This window comes from Paramisgurnus dabryanus, chromosome 11, assembly GCF_030506205.2.
Source record: "Paramisgurnus dabryanus chromosome 11, PD_genome_1.1, whole genome shotgun sequence".
Classification (NCBI taxonomy): Eukaryota; Metazoa; Chordata; class Actinopteri; order Cypriniformes; family Cobitidae; genus Paramisgurnus; species Paramisgurnus dabryanus.
In genome coordinates, this window is record NC_133347.1 from 18561512 (window position 1) to 18583658 (window position 22147).

Sequence of the window (22147 nt, forward strand, 5' to 3'; positions counted from 1 at the left end):
GCTTGCCTTAAACCAATAGGATTGCAGCATATTACAAGACTTAAAAACGTCTCTTTTACGCAAAACTAAATTTTAAATACAAATATACATTTTTGGCGGATGTTTGACGTGTTAGAAAAAAACTTTTTGAAAAGTATCTATATTAATTTTACCGTTGGAACTATCCAGGGTCCTGATCATTTGTTTTCGTTTTTCCTGCTTGAAAGACGACTGGACACCAGTAACAAAGAAAGGTAAAAGTGAACATGTAGTCCACTTACCATATAAACTTATTAGTGACACCCCAGCAACTACCATCACAATTACTTTAATTCAAATTGACAATAAATGGCACTACTTGACAGGCTAAACATGCCCTATAATTGTAGATAAGGAGGCACACAACATTTTTTATTGCTCTGTACAAGATGCAGACATTCAAATTTTTTGCTTATCTGAATTCATATTTAAAGGTGTGAATTGCAATTCAGTATTGAGGAAAAGGTAAGAAGTTTTTTTTTTACATTCACCTCTCAGAATCATATTTAGACAACTTGTGGCTTTTAATTGTTTTATGAAAATAAGCTTCTTATACACACAATAAACAAACATAACTTAAAAAAAATTATTGCCACCCCAAAAAACAGCCTTGGCAATGTGCACCACTACTGAAACAAAGTACATGTCTTACGATCACACTTACCCACAACATAAGCTAAAAGTATGACAAAACCTGTATTTAAATTCATAGAGACCATGTTTCTATGCAGAGCTTTCCTGGCAAGAAGCAAAGCACAAAGCCGAAAAAATAAAGCAGATGACCCGTTCTCTTCTGGATTACATCACACTGACCAAGTGCATTTCTACATTTATTATGGCATAATTATATAAGGGTGGAAAAACAGATCAGGTTTGGTTCAAGTATCAATGCACAGTTGGTGTTTTTCATACATTTGCAATTTCATTTTTTTCTTTCAAATTGTCCACAACCTCTTGTTGAACCTCAGTCTCTGCTGGGTCGACTACAGTCACCTGTTCTATGTGTATTTCCATTGCTTGTTCTTTCAATCTCTCATCGTCTACTTGTAAAACCACAGTCTCTTCCACCTCACCCACCGACTGAGAAGGTTGTAACGTTGTTGTTTCTTCTTCCACCACAAGAGTCTCCTCGACAGCAACAACATCCACTGGTTCAACGGTAACATGTTCCACCCTCATTCCGTCCTCCAGAATAACCCTTTCCTCTCCGTCCTCCACCTCTGCCATGGTTAAGACTGTGGTTGGGTCTGCAATCATTACTTCCTCTGTCACAATAACCTTTTGCTGTAAGCCGTGGTATTCTTGTAGATGAGTTTCAAGGTCTATGGGTTGCGTGAACCATTGATCACAGATGGTGCAGTGGTTGGGTTTCTCACCCGTGTGGGTGACCAGATGGTCCTTGAACTGCTCCCAACTATTAAAAACACTGCTACACACCTGAAGAGCAAGACAGATAGATATCTTAATTCAAAACAATGTCTGTTGTAACGTTAAAACTTTCACATTTAAATAGCTTTTTGTTTGCCTTTATGCATAAGAATTACGCTTAAAAGGAAAACTATTATTTTACTATGTTCTTACCTCAACTTAGATGAATTAATACATTAATAAACATCTTTTTTCAATGCGTGCACTTTTAATCTTTGTACAGCGCTTTGTGAATGTGTTAGCATTTAGCCTAGCCCCATTCATTCCTATGGCTCCTAATAAAACTTTTATTTTGTGCCACCATACTTAATCGTGTAACAATCTTTAAATAGGGAAAACATGGACGTGTTTGGGGGCTTCTAAATTCATTCCTGTTTGGAGCCATAGGAATGAATGGGGCTAGGCTAAATGCTAACACATTCATAAGGTGCTGTACAAAGATTAAAAGTGCACACATTAAAAAAAGATAGGTATGTATTAATTCGTCTAAGTTGAGGTAAGAACATACGGTAATAAAATATTGAAACACTGTCAGAATAAGGCTACTTTTCTAGTTCAACAATTTTTACTAGAACAAAACCCTTCACCAATTACTGGTTAAAAAGTCACCAACCTGACATTCATATAGTTTTTTTCTGCCTTTTTTGGCTCCAGATCCATTTTGACAGGCTGACATGTGGCACTTCAGCGTACTGTTCCTGGCAAAACGTTCATGGCATTCTGGGCACTCAAAGGGTTTCTCACCTACACATGCATGAAAAGTTGATAAGACCCAAGGAAAACATTAACATCAACAACACCTCATAATCGCTCGCTTACCTGTGTGCTTTCTTAAATGCTCCTTAAAATGTCCAAAATGATCAAACTGCTTATCGCAATATTCACAAACATGCACTTTCTTTTTCAGCCGCCGGGACTGTTCTTCTGCCTCGTAGTGGTAATTATTTAGGTGCTGCTTGAGGGCTCCTTCTCGGGCGTACGCTTTCCCGCAGTGCCTGCAAACAAAACCCCTATCTGGGGCAGTTGTGTGACTCTTCATGTGCTGTTTGAGATGGTAAAAGAGTTTGAAACAGCGGTCACACTTATCACAACGGAATAGATTATCCAGCTGAGAAATCTGGACCTCCACCACTTCAATATTCTCAAGTGTCTTGGAAGCCATCACAGTCTCTTCCTGCACAACCACTGCTTCATCTTGCTTTTTCACAACATGAAGCGTCTGCTCTCCCTGTTGGTACTTGCTGGTGATGTCGGCCAACAACGCCAAAGCGGAGTCATCTGAAGAGGGTTCAGTGCTACTCCTTGCAGCATCCACCACTTCCACCAAACCACTTTCCTCTACCTCAATATGTTCCTCGCCAACCTCGACCTCGATTTCAACCGAATCAGTTTCTACCAAAGGAAGGGTCTCAGTGATCACATTGGTGGTCTCTGATATCTTCCTTTTCTTGGCTTTGCCCTTTCCAGTCAAGGCCTGTGGTGAGGTGGTACCATTTCTTCTGGGTGGGAGAAGGAAACATTTGTTGAAACTTTGCATCGTTATTGACAAATGGAGGCAAAAGTAAAAAGTTACAATTTGTGACTAACTTGTTGCTCAAGGCTTTGATTGCCTCCTGCATTTGCAGGTACTCTGCAGCTCTCCAGACATCACTGATTTCAGCCTCACCATTTACAGCTAATGTAGCAGTGTAGGTGAACTCCATCAAGTGGCGAAAGGCAGTGTTGCTTACCCCTATAAACAGAGATATAACAGATAGATTATAGTGGAAGCCATGAAAGGGATAGTTTTCTAAAAAATAAAATAAAACTGTCTGATCATCATCCATTTGCTCTTATGTTGCTCCAAACCCCCATTTACTTTCACAGACACAAAAGGAACTGACAAACTCGCTCATCATTTACTTCCACTAAATTTTCAACCATACATAGAAATTGAATGGTGACCGTGGCTGCCAGGACCTTTAACAACTCCTCTCTTGTTTTTATTTCATGGGGTGTCTCTTTAAAAGAACCCAAAAAATTTTATTCTCATTTTTTCACTGTTATCCCATCCCAAATGTGTATGACTTAGCGTATTCTTGTGTTACAGTCTCCTCTCATTTATAAAAGTTAACTGTATTGCTACATACCCTCAATCTCCACTAGAGGCTCTTGAGTGAAGTCTTGGAAGAATTTGTGGAAAAACTGACTGCAGGCAGCTAACACAGCTTTGTGAGCCCTGAACTGATGTCCTTTTAAAATAATGACAGTCATCAGAAATACCAAAACTGTACAACATTTTGCTTTTTCAGAAAGCTGATGGAGTAACATCATGTGCACATCCTTGCAACCTTACCATCCACAATGAGAGTGATATCTGTGAATTGATCCAGCTGACGCTGCTCATTTAGTTTGTCGAGCATCACTTTGTAATGGGCTGGAAACTCGTGCCCACAGTCATCAACATCTCCATCAACAGACATGATTCAGCCCTTTTCCAGCTCATGTAAGTCCTAAAAAAAATGTAATTGTAAATAGATAGAAATGAATAACTTATAATAATTATAAGAGCAATTAATGGCTCAATCAAAAAAACATAAATGCATGCATTATTATAAAAAGTGCATGTTTGCAACATTTGCAAACACAAATTAAACACATTTACACTTGTCGTTAGCCGTCATACACCTGTGCTGCAAAATAATTTTATACTGACTGACAGATATTTTGAAATCCATTTGGCAACATACTTTGTAATGGTCCTTATGCCAGCAGATCCACAGCGTCGCGCGCATATCTAAGCCGCACGAAGAAAAAGCGCGCATTTATATCCAAATATAGTACACGCAAAATATGCGAGTTCAACTGCTGCAACAGCCACGTAGTTCAACAAACCGACAGTATTGTACACACATCTTACAGACAAATAGCAAAAGCACTTTCGTTTTCCTCTCTGCTACATGTAACTTCCACACTGGGCCTGTGGTTGGTAACGCATTCGCCATTTGTTTTTCGGACCATTGTCGTTACGTCATCAAATCGCGCATTAAAATGCACTTTTAATCAGACATTTTCCTATTCGGCCGAAAAATAAGTGACACCGATCGCTTAACGCCCCAGAGTACTTACCCCGGATGACCCTTTGACGCCTAGCACGGCTTTTAATTCGCGTCGGAGGCTCGAAGCGATCAATGTGCTGTTTTTCCTCCGCTCGTCGGAAAAGGGCGGTCGCTTGCGCTCTGGCCTCAAGTTCCCAGAGTTCACCGCGTCAACGTTCTTTCGCGCGAGGCTGACGGGTCATGGCAAGGCAACGACGATTGTGAAAATTTGACATTTAAAGATAGGGAATGTAAATATTTGATCAGTGTTGGTTGTCAAGCTGTTTGAGATAAAAAAAAACAACAACTATAAAACTATATCAGGAGAATTTGTGTAAAGTCATTTTAAGTGTGCCAATATATTCCGTAATATCAGTCATTTTAATTCAGTGGGTACCGTCAAACTATGTGCCTAAGTTACTACTATCGTTTATTAAAATATCTTTTTCATCATTTTTTAGAATAATTTAATAATATTTGTTTTCCTACTATAGAAGCCAATGGTTACAATTAACTGTGTGCTTACCATCATTTATAAAATTATCTTCTTTTGTGTCCATCAGAAAAGAGATATTCATTCAGGTTTAAAACAACATGAGGATGAAAAAATTATAGCAGAATTTTCATTTTTGGCTGAACTATCCCTTTAAGGCTTTTTGAACGTCTGTATCCTTGGCTGATAGAGGGCTATACTGCCCTCCCGAGGTACAACCTTTAATTGTCTATGGGTACAACTTTTTTTTTTTTTTTGTCTATGGGTACAACTGACTTCACACATGCATTTAAACAGTGGCAGTGGGTTCAGCCTTTGCAAACCTGTGAAAACGTAATTTTATCAGTTGAAGTAGAGTGTTGAATGAATGCTTTATTTCCAGACTTCAGGTCCATTAGAATAAAATAGTAGCAAATAAATACAACAGTTACTAATAAGAACAAATAAATATATAAACAGTAAAAAGACAGCTGTTGCAAACACTGTAAAAATTCCCTGCTGCCTTAAATTTCAGATTTACAAGTCATTTCAATTTACTATTATTTATCTTAACTAGAAATGAGTTGTTATAACTACATATGTGTTGTTATAACTTATAAATTATAGTTGAAAAAAGTCAATTTAATTTTATAAGTTGTAGCAACTCATCTCTTGTCAAGATAAATAATAGTAAGTTGACATAACTTGTTAATCTGAGTTGATTCAAAAAATGTTTTAAGGCAGCATAGATTTTTTTACAGTGGAGCTTTTTTAACCAAGATGACAGTGAACAAAGCATGGCACAGACATTATCAAATTAGACTGATGCTTTTAGATATTTTAAGTAAAGCAAGGACTAAGATTTTAAATATATATAAAATAAAAATGTAAAAACTCAGTTTTGCACACAGTATGTAGAGTATATTTAACCCTGCATGTGAAATCCAGGCTAAAGTCTTGTAAATGATAAGATAAGGAGCATCAAAGGATGATTTTACTCATTGATAAAAACGGTAATTTCAATCATGACCTTATTTGTCAATTTTTAAGATATCAAAGTTATATTTTTACAGAATGTTCTTCACATAAGATTGTATTTAGAAAACAGTAGATGGTTTTTCACAGGCAGGGTCACAAGGTATAAACCACTGGCAGTTTAACCAGTTAAACATTAGGCCATCTTAAAAATGATTATCCTATGATAAGAAACATTACCTGAACCGGGATTAAGAGACTGTAATATAAAATAAGCTATATTAACAATGTAACAATTTTGTAACTGTCCATCAATGACTTGCCTTATGTTATCTGATTATTGTTTTGGTTAAAATTATTAAATCCCTATAGTTTCTTCAAGTAAACCATTAACTGGCAATTTACAGTAAATCATATATGCGTTAACTGAATCTAAAGTGCATATAGGAGGTCAGTCTGTCCTCAGAATTATTACGAAACAGATCATGAGACCTGATAGTGAGGATTAACTAAGTGATAAATCATAAAACTGTCTAGCTAAATTATGCAAGGACACACGTAGTTGTCAGAATATCAAGAACCTTGAATGTTTCTGCGAGTATTAAGCACCATCTTCCATAAGAAATGTTATCATTGCTTTTTTATCACTGTTTCCCAAGTATTCTTGCAGAATAGGTTGTTTACCAAAGTTCAGCAAAGACACAGGAAACTCAATGTTTCGTCTCAGCAAGAAAAGTGCTGACAGTAACCCCAGCTGTGCACTGCTGCACAAACAATGTCAAAAATCATGTGACGATAAAGACAGGAAAGCAGCCCAGCAAGGCATGTAGAAGCATGTTAATATGTATTCGCATGAAACAAAAACAAGCAAATTATTCTCTATGATTAAATACTTTACTAAAAGACTTTGAGTAAACAGCTAATACTTGTAACATGCAAGTATGTAACATAAACCCCCTCCCCTCGCCCCTTTAAAAAAACAGACATCTGGAATGCAGTAACTATTAACTGTTTATTATCTGGATACTATTTGGCAGAATAATAAAAGACAAATAACTTTCCATTATTTTTACTTTTATTTTAATGTTCAAATGTGTTTGTTTTTGTTTCCCTTTTGAGACATGCACTGAGAATATTAAAATAGGCTTAGTCAAAAACACACAACATTTATAACCACAGTATGTTGTTTTTCAGGTCTTGTATCATCTCCCAAACACATTATTGAGGTTACAGATAAACACTGCTAATGCATCTCTTTTCCGGGGTGAATACGTGAGCTATTACAGTTCTTGCAACAGGGACACAGGGAACTTTGCCCTGCTTCGAGTCAGGAAAAACAAGAGGAGTATAAATAGGAGGGGCCAGGCTGGAGTGAGATGTTTTTGTCTAAAGGCAGCTCAGTAAGGATCGCTGCTGAAGGCTTTTAAGTAAACAAGTAAGTGGAATCCAGAATTATTTGATATAATAAGTTTGTGTCCTTTCAATTTTTTTAAAGAGAATGTCTATTATGATTTATCACTTAAATCTATTACATCTTTGCTTAAAGGGTGTTACCTTAATAATTATTAAAGCTTAGTTAGATCATCTGAGATGTGTAATGTAGGCATAAATTAATTATTTTAAACATATTTATGCACATTATGCAAAGTTTCAAATTACAATGCAAATAGTACATTTTTCAACAACATTTGGACAAACTATGGAATTTGAGTCTAAGTCTGGATAACTGCACTATTGCATATTTGCTGAATGGGCCATAATTTTGTTAAGTTTGCACCTTAAAAAGTATTTATTACCTACTGCTAAATTAAATAAAAACTACCAATATAAATATTTTCATATACATTTTAAGCAAGTTTACCAATAAAATGCATACATAATCTCTGCGTGCAATCTTATGACTCTTCTTAATCGTGTTTAGGTCAGTGGGTCTGTTGGTTGGAGTCATGTGGAAGGCGCTCAGCCTTACTCTGGCTCTCTGTCTGCTAGCGGGCTGCAGAACAGAGAGCGATGTAAACGGTGCCCGCTGTAAGCTTCCCCCCGATTGGAAGATCGGAGAGTCCGAGCCCATGAAGGAAGCTCTTGGGCGTGTGACTGTGGTGGCTTTCCTCCAGGCCAGCTGATTATTCTGCTTGGAGCAAGCTTCAAAGTGAGTCGTTGAATGCAACGTCATCATTATATACGTGGTAGTGGTCAAAAGTGATGTCCAACTTTGAACAATTCAAATTTTTGCTTTTTATTCAAATATTTTATTAAAGATGCATTAATATTGTTCATGCATGTTTTATTGGTATGTTTGGGGTATGAACCAAAGCTCAAGTTTAAGAAGAATTTAAAGAAGCTTGGTAAATAATTACACACAACACATGAGCGACGTTTATAAAGACATAGACAAGGGATATAACAAGAAAATATTAGGATAGACAAATATTAAAACAAGACTGTAGTCAATATATACTTTATTACCTGTGCTTTTTGTTTTTCTATGCATTTTTTGTGTGTTTGAGTAAAATTTGCCTTTTTTGCCTTAAAAGTTTAGTATTTTCTCCATTTTGTACCATTTGTTTCATATTTTGATGGTTTAATTAAAGCAACACTATGTAGTTTTTTTACCTTTAAATAATGTCTCTAAAATTATTTCAGTGATAGAACAACTTTTAACTGGACAAATTGTACTTTTGCTGTAACCTGAGCAGCCTCCTAGCTGCTACAAGCACACTCTGAAAGTGGCGGTGGAGGGTAGGAAACACAGCCCCGCCCCTCCCCCTGCCTGCAGAAGAGTGTCTGATACCCGGCACTGTTGCGCTTTTCAACCACATGGGGAGCTGTAAGTCATTTTTACATGGAAACTACATAGTGTTGCTTTAACACGAGGGGGTGTTAAAAGCAAACATTGTACACATTTTCACCCTTGGACATTACTTTTGGCCACTATTGTATGACATCTGGCACAGACATGACCTTGTTTTTCACACTCTTATCATGTCACATTTTGATAGGGTTTTCTCTGTACTGTTTACATGTTGAGAATTTACCTAATCTGACTTGTTTAATATTTTTCAAGGATGAAAGACTTGCTCCTGAAGATGGAGAATCAAGGCTATGTAAATATAACTTACATGGTCGTCAACAACCAGGAGGAAAGGTCCCGGCGGCTCCACCACTTGCTCAAGGATAGGCTGCCTGACAGTATCACTCTCTACGCCCAAGAGCCCGGCCAGGCTGATGTCTGGCAGGCGGTAAATGCTGAAAAAGACGACATTTTGGTCTATGACAGGTTTGGAAAATCCACCTTGTTTATAAACAAACGAACACTTCTTTATCAATATGCAACTAAATATGTTTTTCTGCCAGGTGTGGCCGACTCACTTACCATCTCTCACTTCCCTACACCGTCCTGAGTTACCCATATGTGGAGGAGTCTATAAGAACGACTTATTGTAAAAAGATTTGTGGAGAGTGCGACGCAGAGGTAAACGCTGTAGTGGTATATAATAAATAATATAAAAAGCTCTGCCCCAAATTTAAGCCTTAGATTAATCGAAAGTTGCTTTGTGGGTTTGATCAACTAACAAACTACATTTACACAGAATCAGAACATTTACACTTTATTTATTTTACTATTTTAGCAAATGTGCAATTACATTGGACATTAAAAACTCTTAAAATTATTCTTGACCCATTACAGACTTCACTGGAACTCGACGTGTGCACCAATTCAGCAGACGTGAAGCCTGAGAAGGAGACTCATGCACCAGCGGAGGAAGAACGTAACAACGAAGAGACCAACCGTCACCATCATGGTCATCATGGGCACGGTCACCACCACCACCATGGGCATCACCAAGAAGGCATGGAGAGGCAGGAGCATCCCCAACAGCATCGTCATGATGGTCAACGTCACAGCCAGCAACAGGTTAATCTGGGTCAGGTCCAAGTAGACTTTGGCCAGGTAGCCCTTAATGAGCCACCAGTCATGAAACGACCTTGAGTGAAACACTCGAGGTGAAAAGTTCAGTACAGCTGACAGCAGGGGGCGGACTCTGCCCCGGCCAGCTGATGCTGACACTGACGACAGCTGTTTCCTGGGGAGAGCAATGGGTGTCTGTCAGGCCTCTGACAGTGTGATGAGGTGCTTCCGGCCTCCTGAGCCTGACAGGGCCTGGGAGGGGAAGCAAATCATATAAGGGAGACCTGACAGTGACGTCCCGCCCCCCCAGTTGAATGACAGCTGTCGAAGCCAGTCTGAGTCTGAGCAGCAGGTTCCACTAGTTGAGCTTGACAGGAGAAGTAAGCAGGGAAATTGGCTATTTTATAAACATCAGGGAGCCTAGAACTGCTGCTCAGTGCTTACCAACTAGTATTTACACCTCAGAGTGAGGCAACACTGGACCTGTTAAAAGAACGATATCTAAAAATGTTATCAGGAAGCCATTCAATGAAGTACCATCTGAATGGCGTCATTTGGATTAGGTTTTGTCAAACTAAATGTTTGTTAGTGGTCCAGTGTTGGATCCCTCTTGAGAGTGTGTGAGGTGCAGTCATGTTGATGGGTTTTCACCTCTGTATGCTTTATGTTGCCTTTATGAAGGCGGGTGCGGAAACTATAAACTAGTGGTGCCTGTTGGATGTTAGGCCACATAAGGCAGAGGGCAAAGGTCATGAAACATACTGTACCCTTTTTTAAATCCAAACAAAGCTATTATAGCTAAGCATACTACTATCTGGATTGTTAAAATGCAGATTTAATCTGGCATTCACAATTATGCTATTTTGTCTAGTTATATGAAATGTTATCAGAAAGTAGGCAGAGAAATTCTAACCAAACAAGACCAAACACTGTTTAATACATCATTAAAAAGTATTTTTATCTTTAGTTACTAGCAGTGACATTGTAAGAGATAGTGATATTGTAATACATTTGCATACTCAATATTGCATAATCTCAAGGGATCAAAGGGAGATGCACAATAACACATTTATTCATAAAGTTGTTGGTAAAGGTTAGGTCATAGTTATCTTGAAAAGAATTGTAACATTTTACATACTAAATGAAAGTTTTCTGGGAAATTTTCTGTAACCTGGAAGGCCTGAAGGAATGTATGGAAAATGTGGGCTGTTGTGCGACAGATGGATGTGAAAAGTATGTGACCAGCGATGTAATGTGTTACCTAAAAATAAAAATAAATGAAGTTTTGACTTCCAACCATGTTCTTTTTTATGACTCACATTTTGTATTCCACCCCTGACACTCTAAACCAAAACTGTTATTGAGTGATCTCTCATTTATTATAATTGTACATTTTTTATTAAATAAAATGTAAAACATTGATGAAATTTCTAGTTTCTGTCGCAGTTATGAAACGTTATGCTGTCATCCACCGACAGATGGCGAGAGCGCCCCTGTTAACTTGTAGGTCATGTTGATCTCCCTTTGAAAACCTCTTTACATTTTTCTTCCAAGCTGTCTGCAGTGTTTCTTTAAAAATTCACATTCACCAACGTTTTTCTCTACATTTGCATTAAACTTTAATTCTGCTTCCAGGCAAAAACGGGTGAAAGAAAAGAGATTAGCCTTGTTAATTGCTTGCATAAAACACTTACTGCAGAAGTAATGACGAGACAGAATATGCCCGTCTGGTCTCGTTGATCAGAAAGTGTAGATTAAGATGTTTCTGTAAAAGCTTAAACTCACTAAAACAAAATCTTTTTTAGATCTGTTTTTAAAGTGCCCATTAAATCAAAACCGAAGATTTCTGGTTTTTAGTATGAATTTGTTAGACATATTTAGCGTGTTGCAAACTGATTGCAAAACATTACCAAAGTTCGCATTTATAACATATTCATGGGTATCAAAGTCGTCACTTCCGCCATGCCCACCACCACCATATTTGTGTCCGTCTTGACAGCGAAAACAGCATATCTAATGCGCTAAATGATCACATTTATTAGTTTAATTCAGTGGTTCTCAAACATTTCTAAAACTCAACTTTTAATTAAACGAAACATATTAAATGATAAAAAAGTATTGCTGTTGGTTAGTAGCCTTATTTTTTTAGGTTTAATTGCACAGAATTCATGATAAATTAATTTATTTTATAAAATGTCATAAAACTGGGACCCCCCTGGCACCATCTTGCGGCCCCCCTGGGGGCCCCGGACCCCAGTTTAAAAACCACTGGTTTAATTGATGTCTTACCAGAGAAAAAATGCTTATTGTACAATCCGAAGTTTGGTGTCCGCTGCCAAGCTAGTCCCTCCAGTTGTCTGTCGATGGCGGAAGAGCACAAAATCAACAAAATGTTGATTAAAACAAACAATAAAACCATTACAAAAAAAATTCTAATGGTTTCCATTAGAATACCAATATGAACCATTAGCTTTTACCATTAAAACCACTACACTGTAGTGTGTTTTGGGCCACATTCCATTAGAACCAATACATATTCCATTAGAACCAATATATAGAACCAATAGAACCAATACATACCATTGGAGACCAACAAAAACCAATACACTGTAGTGTGTTTTGGGTCATATTCCATTAGAACCAATAAAATTCCCAATAAAACCAATAAAACCATTAGAATTTTCTGTAATGGTTTTATTGTTTTTTTCAGCAAGGTTGTCATATTCTGTTTTAAATACTTCCAGTAATTAAAAATGTTCCATAAAAGTCAATACAATATAATATCTGTCATTATATATAGAGTAGACAACTTGGTGAACATTTTTTAGTTTAATTTACTAATGCAAATTGAATCCGTCTCATAGCACGCTGTATCCTGTTACCATAACAGCTCTGCGAACCCACAGTCAGTGAATCACATCTTTTGAGTACACATTAAACATTATCTCTACTATATTTCTGTAGTTTAATGGTAAGTTATAATGCATTACTTTCACGATGATACACACGTGAAAAGTCTTTGTTTAACCTGCTTGCCGCACCTGCTCTCTGGTGAAGCAATATCATAATGTATTACAATAGATTGTTTTGTAGTCCTTATAATAAGTTGCTGGGACACAAAAGAAAGTCTGCTGTCCATAAAATCTCAGCAGGAACAAACGTGCACATGCAGAACTGTGATGTTTCAGGCTTAAACTTGACTCACATGCTCATAATTAGAAATTAAAATTATGTCATTATTTACTCACTCTCATGTTCTTACAAACCTGTATAAATTTCTTTGTTCTGATTAACACAAAGGAAGATATTTTGAGAAATGTTTGTAACAAAAAAAAAAAAAAACCTTTAACAACTCCTGACCTGACCCAAATTTTGGTAGTGGCACATGAATCACACAAGTTCTTGCGTGTCTCATGACTGCTTGTTTTGTCACAGTATCCATTATTAGGCTAAAAACAGCCAAGATTTTTTTATATTACTCTGATTGCTGAAAGACAAAAGGATGGGTATGTATAATATGGGCTAATTTTCTTTTTTGAGGTGAACTATTCCTTTAAATAAGATCTTGGGTTAACACAAGCTCTAATTCACGATTTATTTATTCACAAGTCGTGATTATCATTAAAGGTTGGTTGCTAACAAGTTATGAGACAATATTGATTTTTAATTTCATCAGGCATAAAAGTCTCCAGTATGATGCAGCATCTCCCAAAAAAATCCAGATAACGGCAGATCCGCCGACTTCGGAGAGAATTTTTTCAAAGATTTGTATTCTATCAGGGAACTATTATTAAATATTTTTTATAAAGTATTGATAAAAAGTATGAAAGAATCGAAAACTTGATGGTGATAAAGTTAAAATCGAGCCACCGTGGTCTACAGTAGTTGGCTTATAACCTAAGGTTAGCTTTAATTTGCTCTCTATTTCAAGGCACTTCAGTGGGTCTTCAGCCATTTAAATGCCTGCTGTCTACCCTTAATTACAATCACCAGTTTGTAGAAAAAAACATAATTATATAAACAAGGACACTAGGACTCTATATTTGATCCTTATAAATTCAACACACTCAATTTTATTACAGCCTCTTGACAGTAAAACCATCTATTACACTGTTTTTAAATCAGCAAGGGTGGCCTGGATTGCATGTATAGGCAATATTCGACTCTAAGACATTTGTAGTAAGATCAGGAATTGGGCATCCTCTCTCCAAAAGCCCTTGAGAAGTAAGCATCAACTCCTTTAAACACATCTTAACATCCTATTCACAGCATGCAATGGAAAAGGTCAACAAGCACGCAGAGGCAATAAATAGCGAGGGTGGGCAGTTTGATAGGCATAATTGGCTTGAAGATACAATACAGGGCTGCAGGGACTCGTGGGCAATTACTTACAATGTCCTGAGAAGTGGTCTGTGAGAGTGGGCTACACAGATTCAATCAGCATCACGCAGTGTTGCTAAGTACACACCACTCGCCAAATTGCCTGATCTGCTTTCCCCATCAGCTAGTTCCTGTAGCTGCTGCATCCCCTTAATGCAGAGCTCCCATTCGTCCGCTCTTCCTGCGCTCCTCTTACATTAAGCCTTCAGTGTGGTTGAACTGGGCTTCATAATGCATCAAGCTTTCTCAGCAGCATGGCTCTCGTTGATATAGTTAAGCTTGTCCGTCATACACATCAGACAACACCAAACTAATGGACCCCTTGAGCTGTAGGCTACAATTTGTTCCCGTTGTTTATTACTACCCTGTGAAATGAGATGAAGAACACTTCCTGTTGTTTTACGAAATGACTGTTACATATTTAAGATGTTTATATTATTCAAATTCTTACACTTAAGATCTACTTTACTAAGTATTAATAAGCAGTAATTAGGACTGTTGAGGCAAAAGTAGTTAATAGTTAGTTAATAATTTTATGTACTTTTATATGATTTATTCTAGCTGTTTCGAGCCTATCTTTGTATCAGTTACTAAATAGGATTTAGTTATTAATATTAAGTAAATAAATACTTTTTGGAGAGAATAATTTGTACAGTAATTAATTACATGATTTAAGATGTAATTAGTAACTACTAATTAATCACTTTCCAGATACTGATTTAATAATTTTCTATGTTTTCTATTGTTGTTTTCCACAGGGTTACGAAAAGACTAGTTTCTTCTTCTCTGAAAACATTATGGGCTGCAAGTTTATTGGATTTTATTTTTGCAAAATGAAAATAAATTCCTGGGTTCGCACAAATACAACATAATTCTTCTAACACCTTTTACATTGCTTGAATGGATGAAAAAGAGATAAGTCAGTAATTGAAATGCGTTGTTTTCACAAATTGACATTTTATTTAGTCATTTCATTGGTGTTTAACAAATTTAACTGTCTTTTACTGCAAAACCCTCTTAAGTGCATGCTAGTTTCTTTTTGGGGGGGAAAGATCCACTTCTTTGAACAAGACATGGTAGACAGTTTCAAAATCATTAATGATGCAACTACAAACATTGTAAATTATTTATTTAGAATTTAATAAAAAATGTAAAGGGACGAAACGGATGAAATTAAGCGGATTTGAAGCGAAAGTATGTCCTGAGAGCATTTGGTCAATATCATTATCTCATTTTTGACAGAGGTGGCGTTATAAATGCACAATATAATATTTGTACTTCTACAGTGATTAAAGCTTACAGAATACACACTGTTTATGCTTATTTCATGTTAATCTTGAGTACCTAGTCTCACAGAGTTGCGTATAAAAAGCACAAAGTGTAAAATTTCACATTCACTTAAATGGAGCATCTTTTTTGTCATTTTATTTATTGGTTTCTCAGTTTTTGTTCTTTTTTTACCATTGTCGCTTGGGTTTAAGGTTAGAACAACTTTTTGTACACAAAAATGACATCCTGACCCAAACCCCAATTCTAACCCCAACCCCAAACGACGATTGCTTAAATATAGACAAAAACCTGGAGAAACCTGTATATTAAATAACCTCCTTAAGCAAATCTCAAATCTAACCCTAAACCCAAGCAAAAATGGTTAAAAAACAAAAAATTTGAGAAACCAATAAATAAAACGTCAAAAAGTGACTGGGAAGGACTGTAGTATCATATGCATGCCAAATTGTAATTTGGCTTATGTATTGCATGATTTTCACACTTCGTGCTATTTATACACATCTACATGAGACTGGGTCGGTATTACATCCTTCCTATATCCAAAGAGTTTTATCAAATTTTTAAAAGACAGATCAGCTTTACCAAATCTTTTTGAATAAACCCGCCCCCCGTGACGCTTACTGCGGGTGTAGCATGTCACGAGCAAACAACACATACAAAACATTATCACACTATTTCCGGCAACCTATGAATTACTATGTTTGTTTCGTTTACATTATATGCACTTATCCACCGACTAAAACAAAACACAGACATTTGATGCAGTTTTACTTACCGCCTGCGACTCTTGGACCGGTTGGGACCGCCCCATTCCAACAAAATTCAGCGTTAAAAACACGCATGCACAACTCCACTGCAACCACGGATAAACCAACTATATACATTGTTTCCATAATGCTGGGTTCTTTGGGAAGCTGAACAAGCTTAAATTTCCCTCACAAACAACACAACACTTCTTTGGTGATGTTGATTTTGTGTCAGCTTTTGGTTGGTGTGCTATTCTGGTTAAAGTCCATTGTACTTCCTGCACTGAAATTGCCCTTAAAAGAAATAAAGATAGTTACATATAAATCTTTCATGTTTGACTTTCTGAAACTTGTACGAACCCTGGTGAAGTGCATTCGGCACAGAAGTACTCTTTTTTTGACACTTTGCGTATGTTTAGCATGAGGAATCAACTTTTAAAAAGTGTTTATAAGTCAGAATGCAAGTAGTAGCTTTAGACCCCCCCCACCCTTAATAAACTCTGTCCATAACAAGTAAAACATAACACAGTCATTACTCAATTTGTTTGAAGCAATCTTTATTAAACAGAAGAAAACAAAACAAAGCTAATACTGTAAATTGTTGTTCATTTGAGGTAAAATAAATCCAACCAATTTCAACAGCAAACCATACAAATGTTCCAATAACAAACCTGAATTAAGTTTATTTATACCTTAATACTTAATGTGCATCCATAAGGCAAACACAGTTGAAAAATTGGCACTAAATCATACAAATATGACTATAACCATACAGAGGATTAAATGAACTATATTTAAACCTGTGCATTTGTCATCTTGCATGTACAGACATGCATTTCTTTGCCACGTTGGCTTTGCATTACTCAAGAAGCAAAAGTGAAAGATGCTACATAACAAGAAATATAGAGAAAGAAATACAGAAAGAGCAGCACTGTACTCCATAAAAGTACATACAGCAAAAGCTAATATGCATATCGTACACCACGTATTGTGACAGCTTAAGACGTTTCCATTTAAACATGAACATGCTGATTTCACAGCGATGCCAGCAGCAGAAAAGTTGTGTAATACTTTATATTTTTCAGTAAGGCAAAACCTTTACATATAAAAGGATGGCACATCGCTTAACACAGTGTTAGGGTTAAATACAATATACGCATAGGCCCACTATATTTATCATATATACACACACACATAATAGGCATAAGCAGGGTTTTGTTAAGCATTACTGTACTTCTACACTGTTTAACCCAGCTATGCTTTAATGAATTAGCTTACACGTGTTTTGTTCTGTATGTGTGGAGGCACATTGACTGTGGGCTATGGGGTCTATAAGTGGTTTATCATTGTAAGTGACCCAGTCTGTGAAAACCCAGCAAAAGTCATAATGTAAAGAACATTCTGTGAAAATATAACCTTGATATATATTTAATATTGACTGAGTAAGGTCATGTCAAAGATTGAAATCAATGTGACATCAAACTTTGATGCTCCTGTTATTAGATTCTAAGACTTCAGACTACACGATCACATTTTTAGTTTTACACCTGTTCAATATATTTTAGATAATATCTATGTAAATATCTCATTTTCCAGCTCAGGTTCAAACTGTACCATTTTTTTTCTTTACACCACCCATCACATGAGCTTTAGCATCACATGCTTTCCTCTGGCTCATTGTTCGACAGTGTTTGGTCCCATTTGTTTTAGGCGTACCTGTGTGTTCGCACAATAACAAAGGCTTGGCATCTAATTATGCGATAAACTACTTCATTCACGGCAGCACTATAAAACACAGAAGTCTTAAAAAATAAATTATTAAATCAAACAATACATTTGATTAGCCCGAACTGTTATTACGAAAACACATACATTGCCTTCCAAAAGAAATGTATAGATAGTTTGTTTCTCTCTCTCTCTCTCTCTCTCTCTCTGAATAAACAAAACTACATATCTGAGCTAATTAAGTCACTCCATAACATCTGCATGAACTGTCAACAAATCTACAAATAACAGATTTTAGACCTTTCACATTCTAAGGAAATATTAAAGGTGGGGTGCATGATCTCTGAAAGCCAATGTTGACATTTGAAATCACCTAAACAAACACGCCCCTACCCCAATAGAACCTGCCCTTCTTTTGATAGACCCGCCGCACACATACGCAAACCAGGCAACAATGTTGGTTAGTAGACATGCCCCTTACTGCTGATTGGCTACAAGTGTGTTTTGGTACTCTGCCTGGCTCCCTTTTCCACAGTGTTTTTCAAAAATCATGCACCCCACCTTTAATGTAGCTCAGCTGGTAGAGCATTTGGAGCGTGGGAGTTGTGGGTTCGATCCCCAGGGAACGCACATACTGATAAAAACGTATAGCTTAAAAGCAGAAAAGTTTCAAAAGCTGTCACTGGGGCAGTACCTTAAAAAAAAAACACTCTAGTACCTAAAAGGTGCATATTTGTAGCTCAAAGTTACCAAAATGGTACATATTAGGAAAAGGTACCATCCCAGAAATAACTTTTTTAGTGTGTGAGAGTGTTTAAGTCCCTTTGGATGAAAGTGTCTGCCAAATGCAAATATAAATGTAAAAAACTGACTGAAAAGTCTGCCTTAAACAAGCAGATTTTGCACAGGCATCTGTACAGATCTGGCAGAATGTCAATGTGATAGCTGAAAAACATTTACTTTGGTTATTATGTGTGAACTGAATTTAAAAGCAAAAAAATTTTTTTGGTCTGAATACTTTTAGGGCCTGTAAAAGTAATCACGACCAAAATAGTGGATTTATATTTCTGGGTCAGCTATTTCTGTTTGGAAGGCACTGTAACTACAAGAGACACCTAAAACAAGGTAGGATCCAGTATTCAAGCATCATTTGCAAACCCAGGACCAATTTAGCTTGTAGTCGATAGGCTGCTTTATACCATCATATACCTCCATTGTTTTTCTCTAAAAACAGAGAACATGTAAGAGTCACAAACGTGCTCAAATAAGCTCATCTCTATCTATACACTTTAACAATCAACACTTTCTGTACAAGCTCAACAACATTGTGAGAAATCCATGGGCTTTGTTTGTAGTGTGTAAAAACTAAACCTCTAATATTCTAAGAAACTATATCTTTTTACTCTCCAGTTATTATTCATTAAATATTATAATGCATGATTTCATAAAATATCTCTAGTAGAAAGCAGCTTTTTATCATGTGGTGCATTACACAATGCTGTTTCTATAGGACGTCATTGAGCAAATAGTCCAGGCAACAATTATAGCCCCATACAGTCCAATAAAACAAGACAAGTATAAAACATTTGGCACTTCTATCCCAGCGTGTCTGCAATGTAACTCCCATTGTAAATGTATGGATACATTTATGCTTCATCAATATAAAACCGCTGCAAGTTCATCTGCCATACGGTTTTTGCATTGCACAGCAAAGGCTAAACTCTACAAGCGCTTAGTGTTGTCAACATTTCCCCTGGATACGTAAAGCAAACTTAGCAAAACCTCCAAGACAAATGGGAACGGCATAATATCTTTATAAACCATTCAATTTCATTATTTTCTAGCAAGGAACCTTAAAATATTACATTCATATACAGTGATGGTTATAAAAAGTCCACACTTTAGTGATCTGGCCACGGTAGAAAGATGAGCAGAATTGATGTGCCGTTTAAAATGACTCCCATAAATCTTGAACAGCAAAGATCAAGGGTTTGCAGTAATACGAGTCTGATGAGCATGAGGGATCAGTCATATGTTGTTCAGGGCGTATTTCGGCCAGAACAAAAACCTTAATATGACACAAGAGAAATTTTATATATATTTTTTTAAATGTCATATTCCAACAATGTCTTTAACCTGTGTGTAAACAATTTTCTCACATCATTTTAAATCTTTTTCATCTCAATGCCACTGTATCTCTACATCTGTATCCATATAATAAGATAAGCAAGTTTTAAAAAATTGCTCTCTGACCATCTATGCCAGCATATTTCTGTAGTGATGTATTTTTTTGTGCAACTAGCCGACATTTTGGATTTGAAATTGATAACAGATTTCGTCGTAGCTGCTTCAGGCAGTACAGCTAACAGAGAAGAAACGCTCTCGGCTTCATCATCCTTTTAGCCTACAGCAGAGAAAAGCCTTAGAAACATTAGCAGATAGTGATGGTATTACAGTCCCATCATTGATGCAGCTTCGGCTTCCAGCAGTGAGAAGGTAGAACGACATCAACAACTGCGCTTTTTAGTTTCTCCGAAAGATTTCATGGGGTCAGGTTTCCTAGGAGATCAGGGGTGAGGTACCCCATAGGCATGGTTGGCATGGCAGGTAGTTGTTTGTTTGGGGTGTGCGTGCAGGTCGCTGTCTGTGGGGTAGAGGGGTTTAGGAGGAGGCTGTGCTGGGCATCCACCTCCTGCACTACAGTATAGTCTGACACAGGTGGTAGTACGGAGGGTGGAGGAACCGCAGGCAGAAGGTACGGCGTCTGGGAGTCATCGACCGGAGCCATGTACTCTCCGTTCCAGCCGGGGTTCCCCTCGGCAACCTGAGATGGGAATGTTTGGTATTCTTGATCAGGACCGAGCCCGGTGGGCACATCGGCGGCAATCTGCCTCGCTGTGATCTCTGAGGTATAGGCTCCGTCAGAAACGAGCTGGAATTGTATCTTCTTCCCATCTTCGATTTTCTTCTCTTCCTCTTTTTTCTTACCTAGAGCGATGTTTAGTTGTCTGGGTGAGAGTATCACTTCTCCTGCGGGTGTGAAATCGCTTACTTGGGCGTAAAAGTCCATGTTAACCCAGTTTGGTGTAGTAGGTTGTTGTGTTTCACCGGATGTCTCCGCACCCTCTGCGAGGCTAGGGGTGGATGAGGCGCTCCTAGGAACCGTAGGGTGCTGCTCTCCGTGACCAGAGCGACCAGGTAGCAGGGCAGTTGTGAGCAAATCCTCAGAGTCTGGGATCTCTGGATCATAACAGCTGGCACGCCCCGAATCGTCGTCGCTTTTGAAATGAAGCCCGTGAGAAGAGCCTGAGCGGGACAGGCCGAGCAGATGCTGTGTGTCAGAACTCTCATTCTTCTCCGCAAGGTCATCCAGATCCAGTTGGATGAATTCGACCCATGGGTCCTCATGGTAAGAGTTGGGCTTGTACATATCCTGGCCGCTCAGCAGGGAATTTAACTGGTCTAACTTTCCATTCTGTTAGAGATGGAGAAAATATACAGGATTGTTAGACTTTATAAGATATAGTATACAGTAGGGGTCTCCAACGTGGAGCCCGCACAGAGTCTGTGAGGTGCCCACCAAAGCACATTCTATAAATAGTCTAATTTGTAATATTTAATTATTACATATTTTTTATATTAGCTTGGCTTGGTTTACGTATGTTAACATTTTAAACAATACTAAAACATATCAACAAGTAAAATAAAATAAAATCAACAAGTAAAACCAAAAAGTTTTAAGTAGACTTTATCAAAAAGTAGCCCTGGAGGGCTGTATAATAATAATTAAGATTACTTTAGCATGGATTTCACAGACAGGGTCAAATATACACTCACCTAAAGGATTATTAGGAACACCATACTAATACTGTGTTTGACTCCCTTTCGCCTTCAGAACTGCCTTAATTCTACATGGCATTGATTCAACAAGGTGCTAAAAGCATTATTAAGAAATGTTGGCCCATATTGATAGGATAGCATCTTGCAGTTGATGAAGATTTGTGGGATGCACTTCCAGGGCACGAAGCTCCTGTTCCACCACATCCCAAAGATGCTCTATTGGGTTGAGATCTGGTGACTGTGGGGGCTATTTTAGTACAGTGAACTCATTGCCATGTTCAAGAAA

At 37.4% G+C, this 22147-nt stretch overlaps 3 protein-coding genes across 4 annotated transcripts in view; 1 reads left to right on the forward strand and 2 right to left on the reverse strand.

Annotated features, from left to right (window-relative positions):
- Window positions 1-835: 835 nt before the first annotated feature.
- On the reverse strand, window positions 836-4692 carry znf131 (zinc finger protein 131). Of its 2 annotated transcripts, none has more exons than XM_065247248.1 (7): window positions 4555-4692; window positions 3782-3938; window positions 3576-3677; window positions 3034-3178; window positions 2266-2945; window positions 2060-2190; window positions 836-1455 (listed from the first exon to the last, which is right to left on the reverse strand). In XM_065247248.1, exons 2-7 carry the CDS (start codon window positions 3906-3908, stop codon window positions 925-927), a joined length of 1716 nt encoding a protein of 571 aa, XP_065103320.1. In that variant the 5' UTR covers window positions 3909-3938; window positions 4555-4692; the 3' UTR covers window positions 836-924. The 2 variants fall into 2 exon arrangements, with proteins under 2 accessions (XP_065103320.1, XP_065103321.1); XM_065247249.2 differs by lacking the exon at window positions 4555-4692 and adding an exon at window positions 4176-4523.
- A 2557-nt stretch (window positions 4693-7249) lies between these two features.
- On the forward strand, window positions 7250-11176 carry selenop (selenoprotein P). Its single transcript, XM_065247254.1, has 5 exons — window positions 7250-7405; window positions 7892-8119; window positions 9035-9247; window positions 9325-9442; window positions 9659-11176. Exons 2-5 carry the CDS (start codon window positions 7917-7919, stop codon window positions 10217-10219), a joined length of 1095 nt encoding a protein of 364 aa, XP_065103326.1. The 5' UTR covers window positions 7250-7405; window positions 7892-7916; the 3' UTR covers window positions 10220-11176.
- A 5656-nt stretch (window positions 11177-16832) lies between these two features.
- ghra (growth hormone receptor a) overlaps window positions 16833-22147 on the reverse strand; it is a 48570-nt gene continuing 43255 nt past the window's right edge. The window contains exon 9 of the mRNA XM_065247255.2: window positions 16833-21496. Within this exon, the coding sequence (XP_065103327.1) occupies window positions 20564-21496 (933 nt within the window). The 3' untranslated portion in view covers window positions 16833-20563. The remainder of the gene's footprint in view (window positions 21497-22147) is intronic.

Bases quoted from the DNA above. Each gene is read 5' to 3' on its own strand.
- znf131 (XM_065247248.1), bottom strand. From the start codon at position 3,908: ATGTCTGTTGATGGAGATGTTGATGACTGTGGGCACGAGTTTCCAGCC. The intron at 3,678-3,781 runs GTAAGGTTGCAA...TTATTTTAAAAG, and splicing joins TATCACTCTCATTGTGGATG to GACATCAGTTCAGGGCTCAC. The intron at 2,946-3,033 runs GTTAGTCACAAA...TCTCCCACCCAG, and splicing joins ATCAAAGCCTTGAGCAACAA to AAGAAATGGTACCACCTCAC.